The sequence below is a fragment of the Orcinus orca genome, chromosome 20 (assembly GCF_937001465.1).
Source record: "Orcinus orca chromosome 20, mOrcOrc1.1, whole genome shotgun sequence".
NCBI classification, from domain to species: Eukaryota; Metazoa; Chordata; class Mammalia; order Artiodactyla; family Delphinidae; genus Orcinus; species Orcinus orca.
This window is the reverse complement of record NC_064578.1, coordinates 45643847-45662961: the sequence shown is the minus strand read 5'-3', so window position 1 is coordinate 45662961 and position 19115 is coordinate 45643847. Positions and strand designations below refer to the sequence as shown.

The window sequence follows — 19115 nt, the reverse complement described above, 5'->3', positions numbered from 1 at the left end:
AGATAGAGAGAGAGTCCGCTGGGTGATTGGGGGTGGGGGCCCGCAGCACCGGAAACCTCAGCCTGAAGGGATCCCCGTGTGGGGGGAGGAGGGACCTTTGGTCTCTCCCCAGCCTCTTCCTTCCCCCTGGCCTGGGGCTGGGTGGGGAGGGGCAGTTCCTCTTTCCTTCCCAAGCACCGAGGAGGCCCCAGCTCCCAAGGGGCTAAGAAGCTGGAGCATTGGTGAGGGGGGGAGGAGCCGAGCCACACTCTTAAAAGACCCCTTCCCCTCAAGGAAGCATGAACAGGAAAGACAGCAAGAGGTGAGGGGACCCTTCTCCAAGAGACCAGGAGCGCCCTACGCCCCTGGGTCTCGCTTGGGCTGCATGGGAAGTTTGGGGAGGTTCTAACCAGGGGCATAGGGTATCGGGCTACCCTCGGGGCAGCAGCAGGAGCAGGGGGCGCCAGGTGGAAAGATGCTTCAGGGAGTCCAGAGCCAGCTCAGGCTGGGGCTGTTTGCTTGGGTGTCTGTGTCTTATCCTTGCTCTTCTGGAATTTGAGCTGCTCTGATCCCATTCTCCCCGCGCCCTTCACGCCCCCATCCTAATTCTGTAGGCTGGGTGTCTCTGTCCTCCCTGGGGTCTTCTTGGCTGCCCCCAGAACTGGAAACTCCAGACTCCTGCAGGGCCCTGCCCCAGGGGAGGGGAGTGTGACGCAGGGCAAGGCGGCTCCCCGGTGGCGTCTTAAGCAACTCCTGGCTGCTCCAGACGCTGCAGGGGGCAGAGAGTCCGAAGGTAAGGGCTTAGCAGCTGGCTATACCAGCAGGTTCCGCCTTCCTGTCCTCACAGGGGCCATGGTGGCTGGGTCCATAGCCTAGGCAGCTCCTTCTGCCTCCCCCAGCATGTCTTTGATAGGCAAAGTGTCCCCTCCCTATAATCTCCAGGAGTTTACTGGTGGAGACCTGGCTGCCTCATTTTCTGGCTGTGTGACCTTAGGTAAGTCACTTACCCGCTCTGTGCCTCAGTTTCTTCTTCTGTCAATAGACTAATCATAGTCCCTCCTCAGACAGACGCATGAGTCCTCGGTGGTACAGTCTAGACCTGTGGTTCTCAAGCTTGGGCACACATCAGGACCACCTGGAGGGCTTCTAAAACACAGGCTGCTGGCCCACCTTCAAGGTGTCTGATTCTGTAGGTCTGGGGTGGGGCTTAAGAATTTGTATTTCTCTCAAGTTCCCAGGTGATGCTGTTGGGATTGGTTGGGGACCATGTTTTGGGAACCCCTAAACTAGACAGATGCTCAACCCTCTGCCCGGTACACATCCAGTGCTCAGTAATGCCAGCTGTTACTCAACAACATTCAAAATGATTACCGAGCTTTTAGGATGCACCAGGGACATGGCCGTGCCCTTGTTATGGAGGGTCTCCCGATTTCTGGTTTCACCCCCATTCCCCAGGCCTTGCTTCTAGTTTGCTCCATCACATTCTTTCTCTGCATCTCAAATTTAACTTTCTCACCTCTGGCCACTTAAGGGCCTAAGCAAACTAAATCCCTTAGTTAGCACTTTTGAAGAGCAAGGCATTGAATGTTCATAATAAATTCTTGGGGAAGGTCTGAAGACGACCCTCATTTTTCACATGAGGAAACTGAGGTCCAAAGAAATTATGTGATTAACACAAAGTCTCACCAGCCAGCATAAATTTCTCCAACCCAGTTCTGTCTGACTCTTGTGGAAGCCAAGGCCTTCTGCCTGGATTCTGCTCCCTCCTTCCTCCACCATCCCTGTCTCTCCATTACCCTCTTTCCCCAACTGGAACAGGAGCGTTGGGGAGGCACAGGGCAGAGGGAGGGTTATTTTTAAACTTTCCTTGAAGCTGCCTCAGCCCCAGGGACCGCACCCAGCTCTGAAGGGCTCTGGTGAGGCTACTTTGCACCTGTATCTTCTCTCCAGGCTCCAAATCTAGGGACCCAGGCTTGCAGCTAAGACTCCAGTCCCACCGAAAGGCTGGCTTGGGGGAGGGGTCTGTCACCTTAGTAGCGGTCAAGGTGGGGGAGGAGGGAGAGATGGAATCTCAGGGGTCTGCTTCTCTCATGAGGGCTGGGGGGAGGAGGGGTAGGTGTTGGAAAGCAAAGGGGAATTCTGAGCAGTATCCCTGAAGGCAGAACCGCCCATGATTCCCCCTGGGGAGGATAAGAATAATTCTGGGGGTCTTCTCCTATGATTCCCTGGGAGGTCAGGAGTAACCCATCTGCCAACAGGAAGTCTCTCCCATGATGTCTTGGGACCATACAGTCAAGGGGAATTGGGGGACAATGGCTGGAGGAGACAGTTCTTATGATTCCTGGAGGGCCTTTAGTAGTCCTGGGGCTCTTCTCCCATGATTCGCTGGGGGCGGTGGTTCAGGGTAGTCCTAGGGTTTTCCCCCCTGATTCCCTGAAGAGGACAGGCGTGACCCTTGGGGTTTTCTTGTAGGAGAAGCCTCCCATGATCTGGACTACTCCTGGGGTTTTCTCCTATGGAACCACGGTAGGTCAGGACTAATGCTAGGACCTTGCCTTTAGGATGCCTTGGGGCTTTGGGGTCAAGAAGAATTCTGGGGGGTCTGCCTCAAGGAAGGGGCTGCCATGATTCCCCAGGGAATGTGTCCACAGGAAGTCCTACCAGGAATGCCCGGGGAAGACAGGGGGCCGGGGCCGGCCCCGACAGGCCCGCCGCCGCAAGACGTGCCCCAGCCCCCGGGAAATCAGCAAGGTCATGGCTTCCATGGCTCTGGGTATGCTGAATGAGGGCGGCTGCAGCGAAGATGACCTGCTGGAGAAATGCATTCAGTCTTTCGGTGAGTGTCCCCTCCCTGGCCAGCCTCCCCAGTCCTGAGGTTGGGCCAAGCACCCACCTCTCTCTGGGCTCAACTTGAGGGGTATAAAATAGAGGCAGGCGTATGTGGAATGACTCTCAATCACTACAGTAGGAGTAAGAGAGACACCTACCTGCGCTTCTTTTTCCTGAGCCGCGGGGGGAGGGGTCTGTTACTATTTCCATCTTCAGTATGACTTGCCAGGGACGGTGCTGGTCCATGCACGGTACAGACAAGGAAACTGGAGCACAAGGAGGCCGGCTTGTCTGCCCAAGTTCATACATGGAGTCACTGGTAGAGCTGGGGTTTGAACCAGGCTGTCCAACCGGCTCTGGAAGCTGTGCAGTCCATTGCCCAGGGGCCATTCTGACACAGTGTCCCCTTCTCCTGCCTTCAGACTCGGCTGGCAGCCTGCGCCGTGGGGACCACATTCTCAACATGGTACTTGCCATGCACAACTGGGTGCTGCCTTCTGCCCACCTTGCTGCCCGTCTGCTGACCTTATATCCTCCGGGGGCCATGAGCAGTGGGTGGAGGATGGAGGGCGGAGATGAGAGAGCCTGGTGGGGACGGGGTGAGCAGGCAGGTCTGAGATGCTGCATAACAGAACTTTGACTGGAACTTAAGTACCAGGAGGCCACAGGGAGCACACAGGAGCTGAGGAGGCTGCAGATCTGTCACCTGGTCAGGTAGGCCTGGGCCAAGACCTACACTCCCATGACCCAAGGTCCTCACCCTACTGCCCCCCCCAAAAAATAAACCACTTCCCAGAGACTACCCAGTCCTGCTCCTGCAAATCCCACTCTGAGAATCCCCTGGCTTGCTCCCTAAAACCTCCCAGTTCTCTTCCTTAGAACCCTCACCTCTTAGAGACCCCTGACCAGATCCTATGGACCCTCTCCCAGCTGGTCCCCCAAGACGTCCAGCTCAGATTCCTAAAACCCCGACCTCCCATATACCCCAGCCTAGTTTCTAAGACCCCCCTCACCCTGTTCCCCCAAAATCTCACCCCTAGAGGCCCCCAACCTAGTTCCTGAGACCCATGCCTACTACCCTGCTTCCTAGCCATCCCACTTCCAAGAGATTGCCCAGTCCATCTGCCATAGATCCCTCAGCCTGTGTTAAGAGGCCCCCAGTCCTACTCCGAGATCCTCCCAACCTGGTGCCTCTCTGAACCCTGGCCTTCCAGAGACCCCCTGCACACATTTAGAGATGCCCCCAAGCCCAGCACCTAGAGATCTCCCAGCCCAAGAGACCCCTTTCAGAGACCTGCCTCACCCCCAGCCTCATTCCACCATCTATAAACCACCCTCAGGTACTGGCTCACCCAACACCCTGAGATAGTGCATCAGGAGCCCCAGTTAGAAGAGGTTATAGGTCGCTTCTGGGCCACTGTGGAACAGGAGGGTAACGCAACCCAGCGGAGCCTGGGAGACTCCGTGAACCTGTGAGTCAGTCCCTTCCCCTTCCCTCCCAGCCCCACTCTGCCTTCTGCCTCCACACTCCCACACCGTCCACCCCAGCTCCTCCCCCTGCCTCTCTTTGCCCCCAGGCTGAGCCCTGGTGGCCCTGGCCCCCCTCCCCCCATAAGCAGCCCAGGCCTGGGCAAAAAGCGCAAAGTGTCCTTGCTTTTCGACCACCTGGAGACCGAGGAGCTGGCAGAGCACCTCACTTACCTGGAGTTCCGGTCCTTCCAGGCTATCACGGTAAGGACGCCCACCTGGGGAGGGCTTGGGATGGGCTGAGGCCTGGCTGGGGCCAGGCAGGACTGAGAGGACCCAAACTGTCAAACTTGGGTGCTAGAGGGTCCAGGAAAATGAGTTAAGCTGGCTGAGCACAGAGCCCCGGGTTCAAATCCCATCAGCCCCTTCCTACCTGTGTAATTTTGAACTAGTTTCTCAACCTCTCTGGGACTCAGTTTTCTCATGTGTAAAAAGGAGGTCATACTATTTCATTGACAGGTTGGGGAAATTAATATGTCCATTTAAAAATGCTCGTCACAGTGCCTGGCACATAGTAAGTGCTCAAAATATTTTATTAATTGTTCATTTATTTGAGAAGCATTTAAATTCACTGTGCCTCAGCCCGTTATCTGTAAAAGGGGGACTTAGCTCCTGCCTCATAGGATCAGCGCCTGGTCCAGAGTAAATGCTCTATAGTTGAACCATTTGAAATTGCCATGTTTTGACATATTTAACCTACCCAAATTGTAATTTCAAATGCTTCAACCTATATATAAGCGTTTAGCTATTGCCATCTTGCCATCATCGTTTTGAGGGTAGTTGGGGATCTGGTTCCTTAATGGGAAAATTTCCTGATTGTACACACACACACACACACACACACAGTGCAGTGGATGTGGGTATGTAATGTTGACTCCTTGAGCACAATAAATGGAAGTTAGTTTCGTGTCCTCTTCACCACCCTTCCCTTTGCTGACTATATACCAGTCAGGTATACAGTTAAGAGCAATAGACTGGGTTCCCTCCCTGACTCGGGCCTGTGTGACCCTGGGCAAATTACTTAGCCCCTCTGTGCCTCAATGACCTCATCTCTAAAATGGGAATAATATAGTATTCACTTCATAGACTTGTGAGGCTATGAGGAAGGGCTCAGAATAGTACCCAACTTTCTTTAAACATTTCTCCTCAGATGGGAGAGGGCCATGGTGACCTCAGGGACATGTGATGGCCGGGCTAGGACGTCAGAGGTCGTGACTGCTTGGGGGATGGCGTGTGAGGGGCAGAGCCTGAGAGCGAGGGCCCACCCTGACACCTACCTCACCCCCAGCCCCAGGACCTGCGGGGCTACGTTTTGCAGGGCTCCGTGCGGGGCTGCCCGGCCCTGGAGGGATCCGTAGGTCTCAGCAACAGCGTGTCCCGCTGGGTGCAGGTCATGGTGCTGAGCCGCCCCGGGCCTGCACAGCGCGGGCAGGTGCTGGACAAGTTCATCCACGTGGCACAGGTGAGGTCCGCCCCGCCGCTCTGCCCACTTTCTGAGCACCTGCCCCGCGGGGCTCCCGGGCGGTGACGTCACCATATCGTGGCCCCTCCCGAACGCATCACGCCCCACCCTGGCCGCGGCCCCGCGGCCCCCGTCCTGTCGTTTTAACCCGGGACTGTGACGGCACTTCTTCCCTGGCCTTGATTTCACCACGTCCAACCCGCCCTGGCCCCACTCCTTGGTCCCAGACGTGGCAGTTGACGACGTTCCTCCTGACCCCGTCTCACAAGCCCAGTGCCCGAATATTCTATCCGCAGGGCAATGAAAGAGGAGACTCTTTCTTGCCCGCACCTTTGCGTCAAACTCTACCCCGTCCCTAGGCCCCAGCTGTCCCTTTAGGACAGTGACAGCATCCGACCCCATCACTTCAGGTCTCCCTTGGCCCGCCCTTTCTCTTCACCTTCCCCCCTTTCCCTTGCCCCCTCCCCTTCCCCCTCCTTTCCAGCTATGTTCCCTCCCTTTTGGAGAAAAGGGAAGCCCGCTTTCTCCCAGCGTGGCCACGCCCCTTTGCGTACTTCCTCGCAGACCACGCCCTGCCTCTGGCATCTTGCATCTCCTTGCTTCCCCTGTCCCGCACGACAGACCAGGGTGTTCTGGCATCTACATGGGGTCTCCCCGGTCTGAGCGTCTTCCATTCCTCCCTGGCACCCAACAACCTTCTCCCCCAGCAACCTCCGCTCTTCAAACCTGAGAAAGGGGAGGGCTGACCCCACACCTGTCTCTTATATCTACCTGACCCCTCCGTATCACTCTGGACGATTTCACCTCTGCCTAGCTCCCAACTCCTGCCCAGAACCCAGGCCTTCTGGTCTCCCCTCACCTGGCTGACTCCCAGTGCAGAGACCGCCTAGTTGTCTGACACCCTAACATCTGTCTGCATCCTCCACACCTGCCTGACACAGACCTGTTGAGTCCCCAAACCCGTCCAACACCCCATACTTGCCTGACTCCCCCCACTTTTTTTTTGGCCATACCACATGGCATGCGGGATAATAGTTCTCCCACCAGAGCTCCAGCTCATGCCCCAGCAGTGGAAGTACACGCTGAGTCCTAACCACTGGACCGCCAGGGAAGTCCCTGACTCCCCCCACTTCTCTCTGACCTAACATTAGTCTATCATCTGCCTGACCTCCGTGTGATGCCCACATACCTGCTTGTGGCCCACTCCTGCCTGACACATCTCACCTGTCTGATGCCTGCACTGGCCCATCCCCACACATGCCTGAGACCCCAACTCAATGGGGATGCTGTCATTTGAACCCCCAATTTGCCTGTCCTCCATGTGGTGCCCACCACTTCTGCATCACCCTCCCTTCCTAGAGGCTCCTCCAGCTGCAGAATTTCAACACGCTGATGGCAGTCACTGGGGGCCTGTGTCATAGCGCCATCTCCAGGCTCAAGGACTCCCACGCCCACCTGAGCCCTGACAGCACCAAGGTGAAGTCCCACTGCCCTCCCCAAAGTTCCAGTGGTCAATTATCCTGAACCCACACACTTTTCCCCAGCCCCCTCCGTCCCTTCCCAGGGGCCCTGGAGCCACCCAGAGACCTTTTGCTCCTCCAAATCCGACAGACCCCCAGGCTTTGTCCTCCTCTGTCATTCTTCCTCCCTCCTCATCCGTGGTGCTGACCTCTCTCTACTGTGTGTCTGGTCCTGAGCAGGACTGGAGGGAGGCAGATAAGAGACGCTAGCAGAGAACTTGCAGTCCAGGTGGGGAGTGAAATGATGCCCCCAGGGATGCCAACATTTGGGCCACCCATGGGAGGAGCATGGGTTGGGGGTGTCCTGAAAGTGTCTAAGGAGAGTGAGTCATTCATGAGTCTGGTGTGTGCCTGAGGTCAGGATGTGGCAGGATATTGGGCTGGAGATGCCGGGGCAGGGGGCGGGGGGAGATCCTGTTGAGCCTTTTGCAAGCTCAGCTAAGGTGTCTGGGCTTTATCTAGAGGGCAGTGGGGAGCTAGGAAGCGTCTGGGAATGCTGAGAGCACCCATGATCAGATTTGGGTTTTTGAAAAACCACTCTAGCCTGGGGAATGGGAGACAGTGGGGCCTTTCTGAGATGGGGGCCCAAGTGGAAGAGCAGTCTGGGGAGATGCTGAAGCCAATGTGGGACATGGAGGGGCTTGGGGAGAGGTCCAAAATGCCATTGGGCCCCTGGGGGGTCCAGAGCCACACAGGACGCTGCTAGATACTCCCCTTCAAGGAGCTAGGGGAACAGAACTGGCCTCCCCGATTACATGCTGCTCCCCCCCCCAAAAAAACATGCCCCTCCCACACAGGCCCTGCTGGAGCTGACTGAGCTCCTTGCTGCCCACAACAACTACGCCTGTTACCGCCGCACCTGGGCTGGCTGCACCGGCTTCCGGCTGCCTGTACTGGGTGTGCATCTCAAGGATCTGGTGTCCCTGCACGAGGCACAGCCTGACAGGTTGCCTGACGGCCGCCTGCACCTACCCAAGCTCAACAGCCTCTACCTGCGGCTGCAGGAGCTGGCAGCCCTCCAGAGGCAACACCCCCCCTGCAGTGCCAAGGAGGACCTACTGCATCTGCTCACGGTGAGCTGCCCTGAGCTGCCCAGGCTGAGCTCCCAGGGGCTGCACCTGCAGGGTCCTGAGATTTAGGGTCCTGGGTGGGTGAGGGTCAGGATAGAATATAGAATAGCACTGGAATGCATGGGCTTTGGAGCCAGAGCCTCTAGGGGTTTTTTTGTTTTTGTTTTTTTCTGTGTGGTCTTGGGCAAGTCACTTAACCCCTCAGCCTCAGTTTCCTTAACTACAAAATGGGAACACAAATAGGACCTACTTCGGAGAGTGGTTGAAAAGAATCAGTAATATAATTCATATAAATATCATTCATATAATTCACATAAAGTACTTAAAATAGTATCTGGAACACAGTGAGCTCTATATAAGTAATGCGTTTTTCCCCCAGTTCCCCCAGCAACTCAAGTATCCATTGATCTGAGCTCCAGAATTGCTTCGGGCTTTTGCACTCCTGAACTCCAAGGTTCTGAGCTTCTCATGCCACTAGTCCAAAATTCCAAGCTTTAACATATCCAGGAATCTAAGCAAAGAGCTAATAACAGTTACTGACCACTTATTATGTGCCAGGCACCATGTTTAACAGTCCCCAGAGAGCACTTCATTCCATCCTCACAACCCTACGAGGAGGGGACCCTTATTGTGTCCATTCTACAGACTGAGAAACTGAGACCCACAGAGGTGAGGTCACTTGCCCCCTGTCCCACAGCAGGCCAGCTTCAGAACATGTATTAACTATCACACTATGTCCTAAGACTGCAAGTGTGAGATTCTGGCTATATTTTATTTTACATAGACAGATAGATAGGTAGATAGATGATAGATAGATAATAGAGATAGAGAGGTAGAGATATATATATTTCATTCTAAAGAGCTATAAATTGAGAGAGACTGGGATTCTGAGGACCAGGTAGTCTAAGATTGAAAAGCTGACTTTCAGATCCTAAGACAGGACCACCTGCAAATTGAAAATGTGGGGCTCCTTGTTTGAAATTATTAAGAATTTCAAGATGGTGACAGCAGGGCATTAAACGAAGTGGAGGCCCCTCTAAGTGTGAGGCCTGCCTGTGAAGCTGGTCCTGCCCAGAATGATTGGTGCCTAAGCTGCTATGCTATGCTGACCCTAAGAGGCCATCAGCCCAAATATTTATTGAGCACCTGCTGTGAGCCAGGCACTACTTTAGGCACTTAGGCTCACAGCAGTGTGCAACATCGGAGAAAAATTGCTGTCTTGTGGGGCTGACTTCCTAGTGGGGGAGATAGCCAGTGAAAAAAGTAAATAAGTAAATCATATGGTCTTTTAGATAAAAAGTGCCATAGAGAAAATTAAAGCAGAAACAGGCATGCAAAGTGACAGGGGTTTGCAATTTTAAATAGGATCAAAAGAGCCTCGGTGACAAGATGGTGTTTCTGGTCTAGGGGACCAGCGGTGTGCAGAGCGAAGTGGGGCTCAGTGGGAGAGAGGACCATGGGGGTCCCAGGGAAGAGGGGCTTTGGAAAGAGGAGGAGATTGGGGGTCCAGGCAGGCATGGGCTGTAGGTAGGAGGACAGAGACAAGGAGGGTCCGTAACGCCCTGCCCATCCTCCAGCTTTCCCTGGATCTCTTCTACACGGAGGATGAGATCTATGAGCTTTCTTATGCCCGGGAGCCCCGCTGTCCCAAGAGTCTGGTGAGACCCCAGCCCTGACCTCTGACCTCCAGCCCAAGCCTCTGCAATGACTAACTGTGACCCTCTGGCCCTGCCCCAGCCACCCTCCCCCTTCCAGGTGCCCCTGGTGGTGCAGTGGGCCCCTGGCGTGACGCCCAAGCCCGACAGGGTCACGCTGGGTCGGCACGTGGAGCAGCTGGTGGAGGTGAGGAGGAGCCCTGGGCGGGAGGAGGGATCTAAGGCCCTGGGGCCTCTGACTCGGCCTGACTCTCCCCTTCCCACGCTCCTCCGAAGTCTGTGTTCAAGAACTATGACCCCGAAGGCCGAGGCACCATCTCTCAGGAGGACTTTGAGCGACTCTCAGGCAACTTCCCGTTCGCCTGCCACGGGCTTCACCCACCCCCCCGCCAGGGGTAGGTGCTCCCGACTCCTGGGTTCCCTTAAGACGAGGACCTGGGGTATCCAGGACTCCTGGGTCTGGGAGAAATGGGCCAGTCCTGCTGAAGCGCAGTCTCTCCCCCAGGAGTGGCTCCTTCAGCCGAGAGGAGCTGACAGGGTACCTGCTCCAGGCCAGCGCCATCTGCTCCAAGCTGGGCCTGACCTTCCTGCACACCTTCCAGGAGGTCACCTTCCGCAAGCCCACCTTCTGTGGCATCTGCAGCGGCTTCGTGAGCACTCCGCCCGCTGTCACCCTGAGGGACCCCTGGAGCGCCCTAACTCCTCACAGCCTGGGCTGGAAAAGCCAGGCCTGCCCTGGAGCGCTCACGGTCACCAAGCCCCGGATAATCCCCAAATTCCAGAAAAGCCTCTAGCCTCAAATAATCCCTATATTTCACAGCAACCCTAAACAATGGATATTCCCTACATCTTGGATAATTCTGAAGTCTAGATACTGCTCGATTCCCAGACAATCTCCATCCTGGATAACTGCCAAACCCTGGAGAATCTACAAACACGAGTAGATTATCTCCAAGCAGAATCAATCTCCAAGTCTCTAGACCCCAGATAATTCAAACCCTGGATAATTTCCAAATTCAGGGTATCCTCAAACTCTGTATAATGGACAAATCTCTCAATCTCAAACCAAGACCAATTCACAAACCTTGGATTACTTTCCGAATTTACTTTTTCTTTCATTTTTTCATTCATAAATATATACTGGGCACCTGCTGTGTGCCCGGCACAGTTATAGGCTCTGGGTGGGTGGGAGCACAGGAGGAAACAGAACAGACACAATCCCTGCCCATAGAATTTATGCTTTATTAATTCCAAATTTTGTCCAATTCTCATATCACAGATGACTTTCCAGACCTGAGATAACCTCCTAATTCCTTTAGTCTCCCAGATCCCACATAAGCCTCTAGCCTTGAAAACTTCCAAAACCTGAATTGTTTCCTCCAGACAGACCCCAGCCCCACCCCAATCACAGCCCTCCTTCCCCTAGCCTAGGTAACCTATTCTGCTTTCTCTTCCCAGCTTTGGGGTGTCACCAAGCAAGGCTACCGCTGTCGGGGTGAGCGGGGCACGGGTAGGGGGAGGGAATCCAGGACCCGCGGGCTGGAAGAATAGAGGACACAGACTGGGCCTCTGGCACTAACCTCTGAATTTCCCCCAGACTGTGGGCTGTGTTGCCACAAACACTGCAGAGACCAAGTGAAGGTGGAGTGTAAGAAGAGGCCAGGGGCCAAGGGCGACGTGAGCCCCCCAGAAGCCCCTGTCCCACCCACACCAGTTCCCCATGCCGGCTGTGGTAAGACCCAGGGTGTAGCAGTCCTGGGAAGGGGGCCTGGTGGATGGATGGGGATTAACTCCAAGGTCCTGAGGTCTTTCCTACCGCACCCACATCCCTCCCGTCCACAACCCCACAAACAGGCTCCGAGGACAATCTCTCCTACACGCTATCCCTGGAACCTGAGACTGGGTGGCACGTTTGCCATGCCTGGACCCAGACAGAACCCTCACATCCCTCCTGGGAACCAGAGACGGTGAGGAGGAGCTGCCCCTACCCACAACTGGATACAGGGAGATCAGCCTATTTGCCTGGGGGAGCCCAGACAGATTTGGGGAAGCATAGGAAAGTTAAAATATGCAAAAGTCCTCAATTGCTTGGGTAGGAGGGCATAGATAGTGGTTAATTTTTAATGTTGATAGAAAAATAGGAATTACAGTATGTTGTGGGGAGGGGAAGGGGTAGCCACTAGTAGAAAAGAAAAGGGAGTTTAGGAAGAAAAAAAGAAAGACAACTATAAGATGGCTAGAATAAGGCCAAATATATCAGACACTAATGGTGGAATAAATACCACGATTCAAAAGTGGGGACTCTCAGACTGAGCTAAAAGAAAATCCAGAGGGGACATTCATCCATCCACTTTAACAAGTCTGGGTGAGGCTCTCCCCCTGCAGTGAACCGTCTCCTGGACATCGTACACTTCCCACATCACCCAGTGTCTTCCTCCTTCCAGGTCCCTCTGCCAGCGACGGCCCCATCACCCACCCGGTCCTCCAAGCTGAGTTCCTAGACGTTGCCTTGGTCTGCTCTCTCCCCACTCCCTCCACCAGAGTCAGTCTCGAGTCCTATTATTCGGCCTCCAGGCCTCCAGCAGAACCCCCCAAAGGCATCGCCTCCTTCCCATCCACACTGCCTTTGTTGAAGCATCCGTCATCTCTTACTCCGAAAGAAAGTTACTTTCTTCTTTTGCATCAGAGTGGCTATTAATCGTACTCCCTTTTCTTGCATTTAATATCTGTGCAGCTCTGTGTTGGATACATTTAGACCTAGGCATCATCTCGCCACCTCCTTAAATCTCCATTTTACAGATGAGGAAACAGGCTCAGTGAAGTTAAACTGCTCACCCAAGGTGGCAGAACTCCTAAGTGCTGGAGACAGGACTCACACCCAGGCTTGCCTGCCTCTAAAATGGAAGCTACTGACCAATATGCTACACTGATGTCAGCATGGGTCAGGAGGGGGATGGTACAGGGTGGGTAAAGTTCCAAACTCTGGAGTTCCAGAGATGGGAGAGAAGGCCAGAGAAAGGGTGGAACAGGGAGGTAGCCTGTGAACACCTGAGTCCAATCACATCCCTCCTCTGCTCAGAGCCCTCCCATGGCTTCATCTCACTCAGGGGAAAAGCCAGCGTTCTCACTGTGGCCCACCCCTCATGGTCTGCCCCCATCACCTCTCCCACCTCCCCTCTCACCACTCACCCCCTCACTCATCCTGCTTCAGCTACACTGGCCTCCGATGGTCCCTGATCATGCCCCAAAATACTCCTACCTCAGGGCCTTTGCACTGGACACTCCCTCTGTCAGGAAGGGAAGGCTCTTCCCCAGAGGTCCACATGGCTCCCTCTTTGGGACTTAGCTCAAGTACCCACCTTCTCAGTGAGGCCTCCCCTGATCACGCATAAAGTTGCAATCCCGCCATGGTCCCAATCCTGCCTTCTTGCTTTATTTCTCTCCGAAGCCCTTTCCCCATCTGACAAACTAAACTTTCTCGTCTGCCCTTCCTCACCAGAAAGGTCAGCTCCGGGAGACCAGCGGTTATTATTATCTGTAACCCCAATGCCTAGCACATGGCTGGCACATGGTGGGCACCTGACAGGTGTTTGCCCGATGCCTGCATGTCTCCTCCCCCATGCCCACTGGGAGGGAAAGATGTTGCTGAAGAGCAAAGGGCTTTAAAGGTCAGAGCAGCAGGGGCCTGTTCAGACCCAGGGGACAGAGACCCCCTACCTTTCCTCAAACCTGAGCACCCCTGACCTGGCCCCCACAGAGATAGGTCCTAGGGCTGTCATAAATTAAATTTAGGACTTCCCTGGTGGCGCATTGGTTAAGAATCCGCCTGCCAATGCAGGGGACACAGGTTCGATCCCTGGTCTGGGAAGATCCCACAGGCCGCGGGAGCAACTAAGCCTGTGTGCCACAACTACTGAGCCTGCACTCTAGAGCCCACGAGCCACAACTACTGGGCCCGAGTGCCACAACTACTGAAGCCCGTGCACCTAGAGCCCATGCTCTGCAATAAGAGAAGCCACCGCAGTGAGAAGGCCACGCGCAGCAACGGAGACCTAACACAGACAAAAATAAATAAATAAATTTTAAAAAATTAATTAATTGAATTTATTTTCCAGAGAACATGGTCCTTGGTGTTGAATGGTAGATGTGGGGAGGACATTTGGGACCTGAGGAACAGGGGATATGGGGCTGGGGTGCCAGGTGCCAAGAGAAACCCTCACAGTGACTCCTCAGAGATTATCAATGTCAGCACCTCATGAAGGACCCCTCCTCCAACCACCAGTCCCCCTTTACTTCTTCTTCTTGCGGCCCCAGCACTGGCGGCCTGCCTTCCGCCCGCCTCTGTCCTCTCTTCTGCTCTGCCAGCTGGGCATGGGAGCCTCCAGCTCATTTGGGCGGCCCCCCCGGTCTGGAACGCTGCCCATAAGCACCTGAGAGGTGATTAGACTTGAGTTGCAGAGAAGAAAAATATCTTGGACAAGGGGGCTAGAGAGCCAAGAGAACAGCATGAGGTTGAAAAAGGAAGGGCAGATGCTGGGACTTCCTTGGTGGTCCAGTGGTTAACACTCCTTACTCCCAATGCAGGCTAAATAACGTAATCATTTGAACAGAGGGTAGTTTTGCTTTAAAAATGGTTAAAACCCAATGCAGCGGACAGGGTGAGTGGTGGGAGAGGATTCTAAGCCAAAGCAGGAGAGGTGGGCAGGGCCTCAGTAAATAGGTAGACTTTGTTCTGAAGGCACTGGGGAGCCATAGAAGTGTTTTGAGCTAGGGAGGGACATGGTCAGATGTTTGAGTTAGAAACATCCTTCTAACTGCCATGTGGAGGGGGCAGATTAGAGGTCGTGAGTCCAGAGGCCAGGAACCCAAGGAGAAGGCGAGAGCAGGAGCCCAGGCAGAAGAGGACAAGGTTTGTACAAGCAAAGGCTAAAAGGCCAGTTTGAAGGCCAAGGATGCTGGGGCCCTTCCCCATCCCCAGGTGTTCACCTTGTGGATAGCACAGCAGGTCCCTCGGCGGGCAGTCTTGCTGGTGGCTGGGACAAGGCGTGACAGGTCAGCTCGAGCAGCCAGGACGTGTGCAATGGAGACATCCGATTCTGGGGTCAGAGCCTCTCGAATTGGGATCAGCACTGCCTTCATGGCCTCTCCTTGGGCCTAGTGAGTAGGGGTAGACATGGAGAACGTGCCCACGAGACCTCCCCAGATGGGATCTGTAATCTTGAAAGCATTTCTTCCTGTCTCGGGGCCTCACTTCCCACATCTTTTTTTCTTTTTTAATATTTCATTATGTTTCTTGTTTGGTTGCTTTATCGAAGTATAGTTGATTTACAATGTTGTGCACTTCCCACATCTTTTAGTAAGGAGTATTGCTCTAAATACACTCCCAGATCAGACCAGGGAATTCCCTGAGATTCCAGACCCCCAAACCTCACAAGATTCTAAAATGTCCTGGGCCTCAGAACCAGCAAGACCCCCAAACCTCACAAGATTCTAAAATGTCCCTGGCCCTCATGTCTCCTCCCTGCAGCTGCAGCCTTCACAACTGCTCCTGCCTTGGTCTTCTGCCCACACCTCTGCCCGATCACTCCAGTGGAAAGCAGATGTTGTGAGGTCCAGGCGCTTGAGGAGGAGGCAGCGGCGGCAGCAGTACTGATCTCGCAGGCTTTGGTGCAGAGACTCCAATGCTTCCTGGGGGAAAAGGTCTCAGTCATGCCAGGGGCCCCCCTCACTCCCATCTCTGTTCACATACATACAGCCATACACGGCCTTACCCATCTAGGTGCATCCAGCGGGTAGCTGAGGAGAGGCTTTAGGGACCCTGCGGGCAGGGAAGGCAGCAGCTCTGCGATCTGATGAGAGAAGAAGGAGGCTGGGGTTGACTGGGCAGAAATCGGATAGACTCCTCCGTGGACCCCAGTTCCCCACGACCCTGAGGACCCCGGCCACAGAACCAAGAATGGCAGTCACAGTTCTAGGAAACATCCGTGGCTGTGCACTCCTCCCAGAGCCACTTTTGAAGAGGGGGCTGTCCCCCCTACGAGGAGAGTGAGGTGAGCCGGGTGCGGAGGGGGCTCCAGCCCTCTACCTTGGCATGCAAGTCTCGAAGCAGCTGGCTGGCTGGGGTCCCCGGCATGGGTCTAGGCAGCCCCAGCGCTTGGAGAGTAAGGACCATTTCCTGAACCAAGCCAGATCCCTCCTCTGCTCCCTCCACACCGGACTGCTCAGGGCTGGGATCCAGACGGGACTGCAGGCGGAGGAGGCGAGCAGCCTGGACCTCCGAGCAGAGAAAGCCTAAAAGTAGGGGAAAGGAGCAGTGCAATCAAGGAGGGCTGCCACCCCACCTACCGGGGTCAAAAAGTTCAAGCGGCTTCAAAACCTCCCGCCTCCTAGTTCCGCCCACCTAGAATCCTGCTTCTACCTCCAGAATAAGCCCCACTCACTTCGAGATCCAGCTCCCTCTGCAGATTTTCAAACCCTGCCCACTTCGGAACCTCCTGTCCCGCTCCGTCTAACCCAACCCACGTGAGGTTCAAAACCCACCATCAAAATACTAACCCCGCCCATCGCAGAGCTCTTAGCCTAGCCCAGGGTTCGGACCCCACCCACCTCCGTCCGGCCCTCTTGCTGGTCTCAAAATTCTGACCACGCCCCTTCGGGATCCCGGCTCCCCCTCAACGCGCAGAGCCCGCCCCCCTCGAGGCTGTAGCCTCGCCCACTTCCGCATCCCGGCCAGCCCCCTGCTCACGCAGCAGGCGCAGGCGCACGCCGGGCTCCCGCAGCGAGGCCCCGCAGTTCCCGCCGCAGAGCTTGCGGTCTGGGCAGTGCAACTCCCGCAACAGGCCGGCCAACTGTCGCAGGAATTCCTCCTCGGGAACAGAACCTGCGGGAGGCGGGAGATGTCAGGGCGTGGCGGCGCCACCCATGGCTCCGACATTCCCAGCCTCCCGCTCCATGCGTACCGTCGCCGGCGCTCAGCGCCTCCGTGCCCTCCTCTCGCTGCCGCTCCAGGGCACCCAGAGTCGCCAGCTCCGCCGCCAGCCGCGCGCACAGAGCCCTGAAGTCTGGGCACGAGGTTCCCAGCGACGCCGTCCCCGAAAAACCCTCATACCTGCGGCGCGGCCGAGGCAGCGGGAGGGGGTGGGGGAGGTTAGTAGGAATTTCTGAGGGCAAACCTGCCCCTTCCTGCACCCCCAGCCACAGCCCGCTCCCCTTACCCCAGCGCCAGCAGGTCCCGGGCCACCGCGGCCCACTCCCGCTCCTCCGCCTCCGCCCCCTCCATGAAACTGTAGCCCCTTCGCCCGGCGCGCGCTCCCCCTGCCGGTCGGTGGGAAGCTCCGCCCCAGGAGTGGCGTGCGTCCCCACCCCCCGTAACTGACCAATCAGCCTCTTCTTGCTAAGGGCCTTCGTCATTTCAATTGGTGCAGAAGGAGGCAGAACCCGCCCCCGGGCTCGCCTCCAGAGCCGAGCAGTAGAGCACCGCCCTTCGGGTAAGCAGTCAGGACACTGGAAACCCCCAGCGGGCGTTCTGAATCCCGGCTGTCGCGACAGACCAGCGATGTCGCTACTGCTGCGACATAGAAGCAACTTCGGCTTCCTTTTCCTCAGCCTCCCTCAAATGCCCTCTGCTTTTAAAGCAAGTTTGACCAAGTGTTGTTCTCCCAACTCCTCTCCAAGTCCAGAAACTCTTTCCCTCCTTTCCTACTTAGAGTTGGAATTCTGTCAGGGACCCAGGAATCCCAGCTACACACACACACACACCAAACCGAGTTAGTCCGTTGGACCTTCACCCCTCTGCCCCCTGAGCCTTGGAGAGAGGGAGCAGGTGCAATATATTATGGTGATTAAGAGATTGCACCCTAGGAGTGCAATCTTGTCTGCAGGCAAAGGTTAGGATTTGACTCCACCATTCACCACCATTGTGTTCCTGCCAAATTTCTTCACATCTGTGTAATGAGGGTAATAACGCCTACATTTTACAGTTGTTTGTGAGGATTAGTGCTTAGCAGACATCTACGGGGTACTCTATTAAAAATGACTAACATATATTGAGCATTTCGTGTGTGCTACTGGGCTAAGTATCTTATCTCTATTTTATGGAAGAGAAAACTGTGATGCAGAGAGGATGAATCACAGAGTGAATGCATGGTGGTGCCAGGACTCCAAATTCAGATCTGATTCCAAAGTCCGTGCTTTTTACCACTTAACCTATTACTATTGTTATTACTGCTCTTGTTTTTGTAGCTGTTGTTAAAATTATTGTTCCAGGTTTACTCTCTTCCGGACTCTTTTCTGGTCTCCTGTAGTTTCTGTAGTTCTACTGGGAGTGGGAGTGAACTGGGAGTAGAGCCTCAGGGAAGAAAAGGGCCAGAACCTGTTTCTCCAGGGCAGAGCCTACCCTTAATCTGTTTCCTCCATAGTCCTGCGTAGCCCAAGGCTGGGTACTCAGGGGGCATTTGTTGACCTTAATAAAATACTAAAAATTGATCAGGCCAAAGCCTTGGAGTCATAACCTTGACTCTACTCTTTATAGTGTACTCCATATCTAAATTGGTGAACTGGACCTTCAAAACAGATCCAGTATCTTGCCCACTTCTCCCCGCCTCCACTGCTCTCACCCTCGTCCTGTGCACCACTGTCCCCCCTGGACCATCCCAGCAGCCTTCACCATGTCTCCACGGCCCCTCCTCCCCAGTATCTGTCCCCCACAGGCAGCAGATGGGAACCTATGAATACCTGAGTCAGGTTACATCCCTCCCATGCTTGGAGCCTTCCTGTAGCTCCACCTCACTCCGTGTGAGCAGAAAAGTCCATGCAGTAGCTTGCAAGGCCCCACAGATCCTCCCTGTCACCTTTCAGCCTTCATCTCCTAAGCACCCTCCTCCTTGCTTTCCCCCGTCCAGCTCCCTTGATGTCCCTCAGACTTACCAGGCATGCTTCTCCCTCAGGGCCTCGCACAACTGTCCCCTTTACCTGGAGTGCTCTTCCTGCAGACATCCACAAGACTCCCTCACCTCCTTCAGGGCTTTATTCAAACGCCAGCTCCTTAGTGGGGACTCCCTGACCACGCCAGCTA

General features: G+C 55.0%; 2 protein-coding genes across 11 annotated transcripts; one reads left to right on the top strand and one right to left on the bottom strand.

The window, feature by feature from the left end:
- The first annotated feature begins 160 nt into the window (after positions 1-160).
- On the top strand, positions 161-12724 carry RASGRP4 (RAS guanyl releasing protein 4). Of its 10 annotated transcripts, none has more exons than XM_012538433.3 (19): positions 162-301; positions 922-973; positions 2452-2505; positions 2631-2815; positions 3231-3336; positions 3460-3522; positions 4149-4280; positions 4386-4539; positions 5624-5797; positions 7157-7273; positions 8115-8390; positions 9965-10045; positions 10125-10229; positions 10319-10437; positions 10548-10692; positions 11501-11537; positions 11640-11774; positions 11897-12009; positions 12487-12724. In XM_012538433.3, exons 3-19 carry the CDS (start codon positions 2495-2497, stop codon positions 12541-12543), a joined length of 2010 nt encoding a protein of 669 aa, XP_012393887.1. In that variant the 5' UTR covers positions 162-301; positions 922-973; positions 2452-2494; the 3' UTR covers positions 12544-12724. The 10 variants fall into 10 exon arrangements, with proteins under 10 accessions (XP_049559102.1, XP_049559101.1, XP_012393887.1 ...); XM_049703138.1 differs by having other exon boundaries at positions 2616-2815; XM_033413808.2 differs by having other exon boundaries at positions 164-301; positions 827-973.
- Positions 12725-14118: 1394 nt separating this feature from the next.
- On the bottom strand, positions 14119-17409 carry FAM98C (family with sequence similarity 98 member C). The gene is made up of 8 exons (XM_004284248.4): positions 17257-17409; positions 17002-17150; positions 16788-16922; positions 16128-16333; positions 15814-15891; positions 15614-15730; positions 15029-15196; positions 14119-14472 (listed from the first exon to the last, which is right to left on the bottom strand). The coding sequence occupies exons 1-8, from the start codon at positions 17319-17321 to the stop codon at positions 14332-14334; spliced, it is 1059 nt and encodes a 352-aa protein (XP_004284296.1). The 5' UTR covers positions 17322-17409; the 3' UTR covers positions 14119-14331.
- Positions 17410-19115: the final 1706 nt, after the last annotated feature.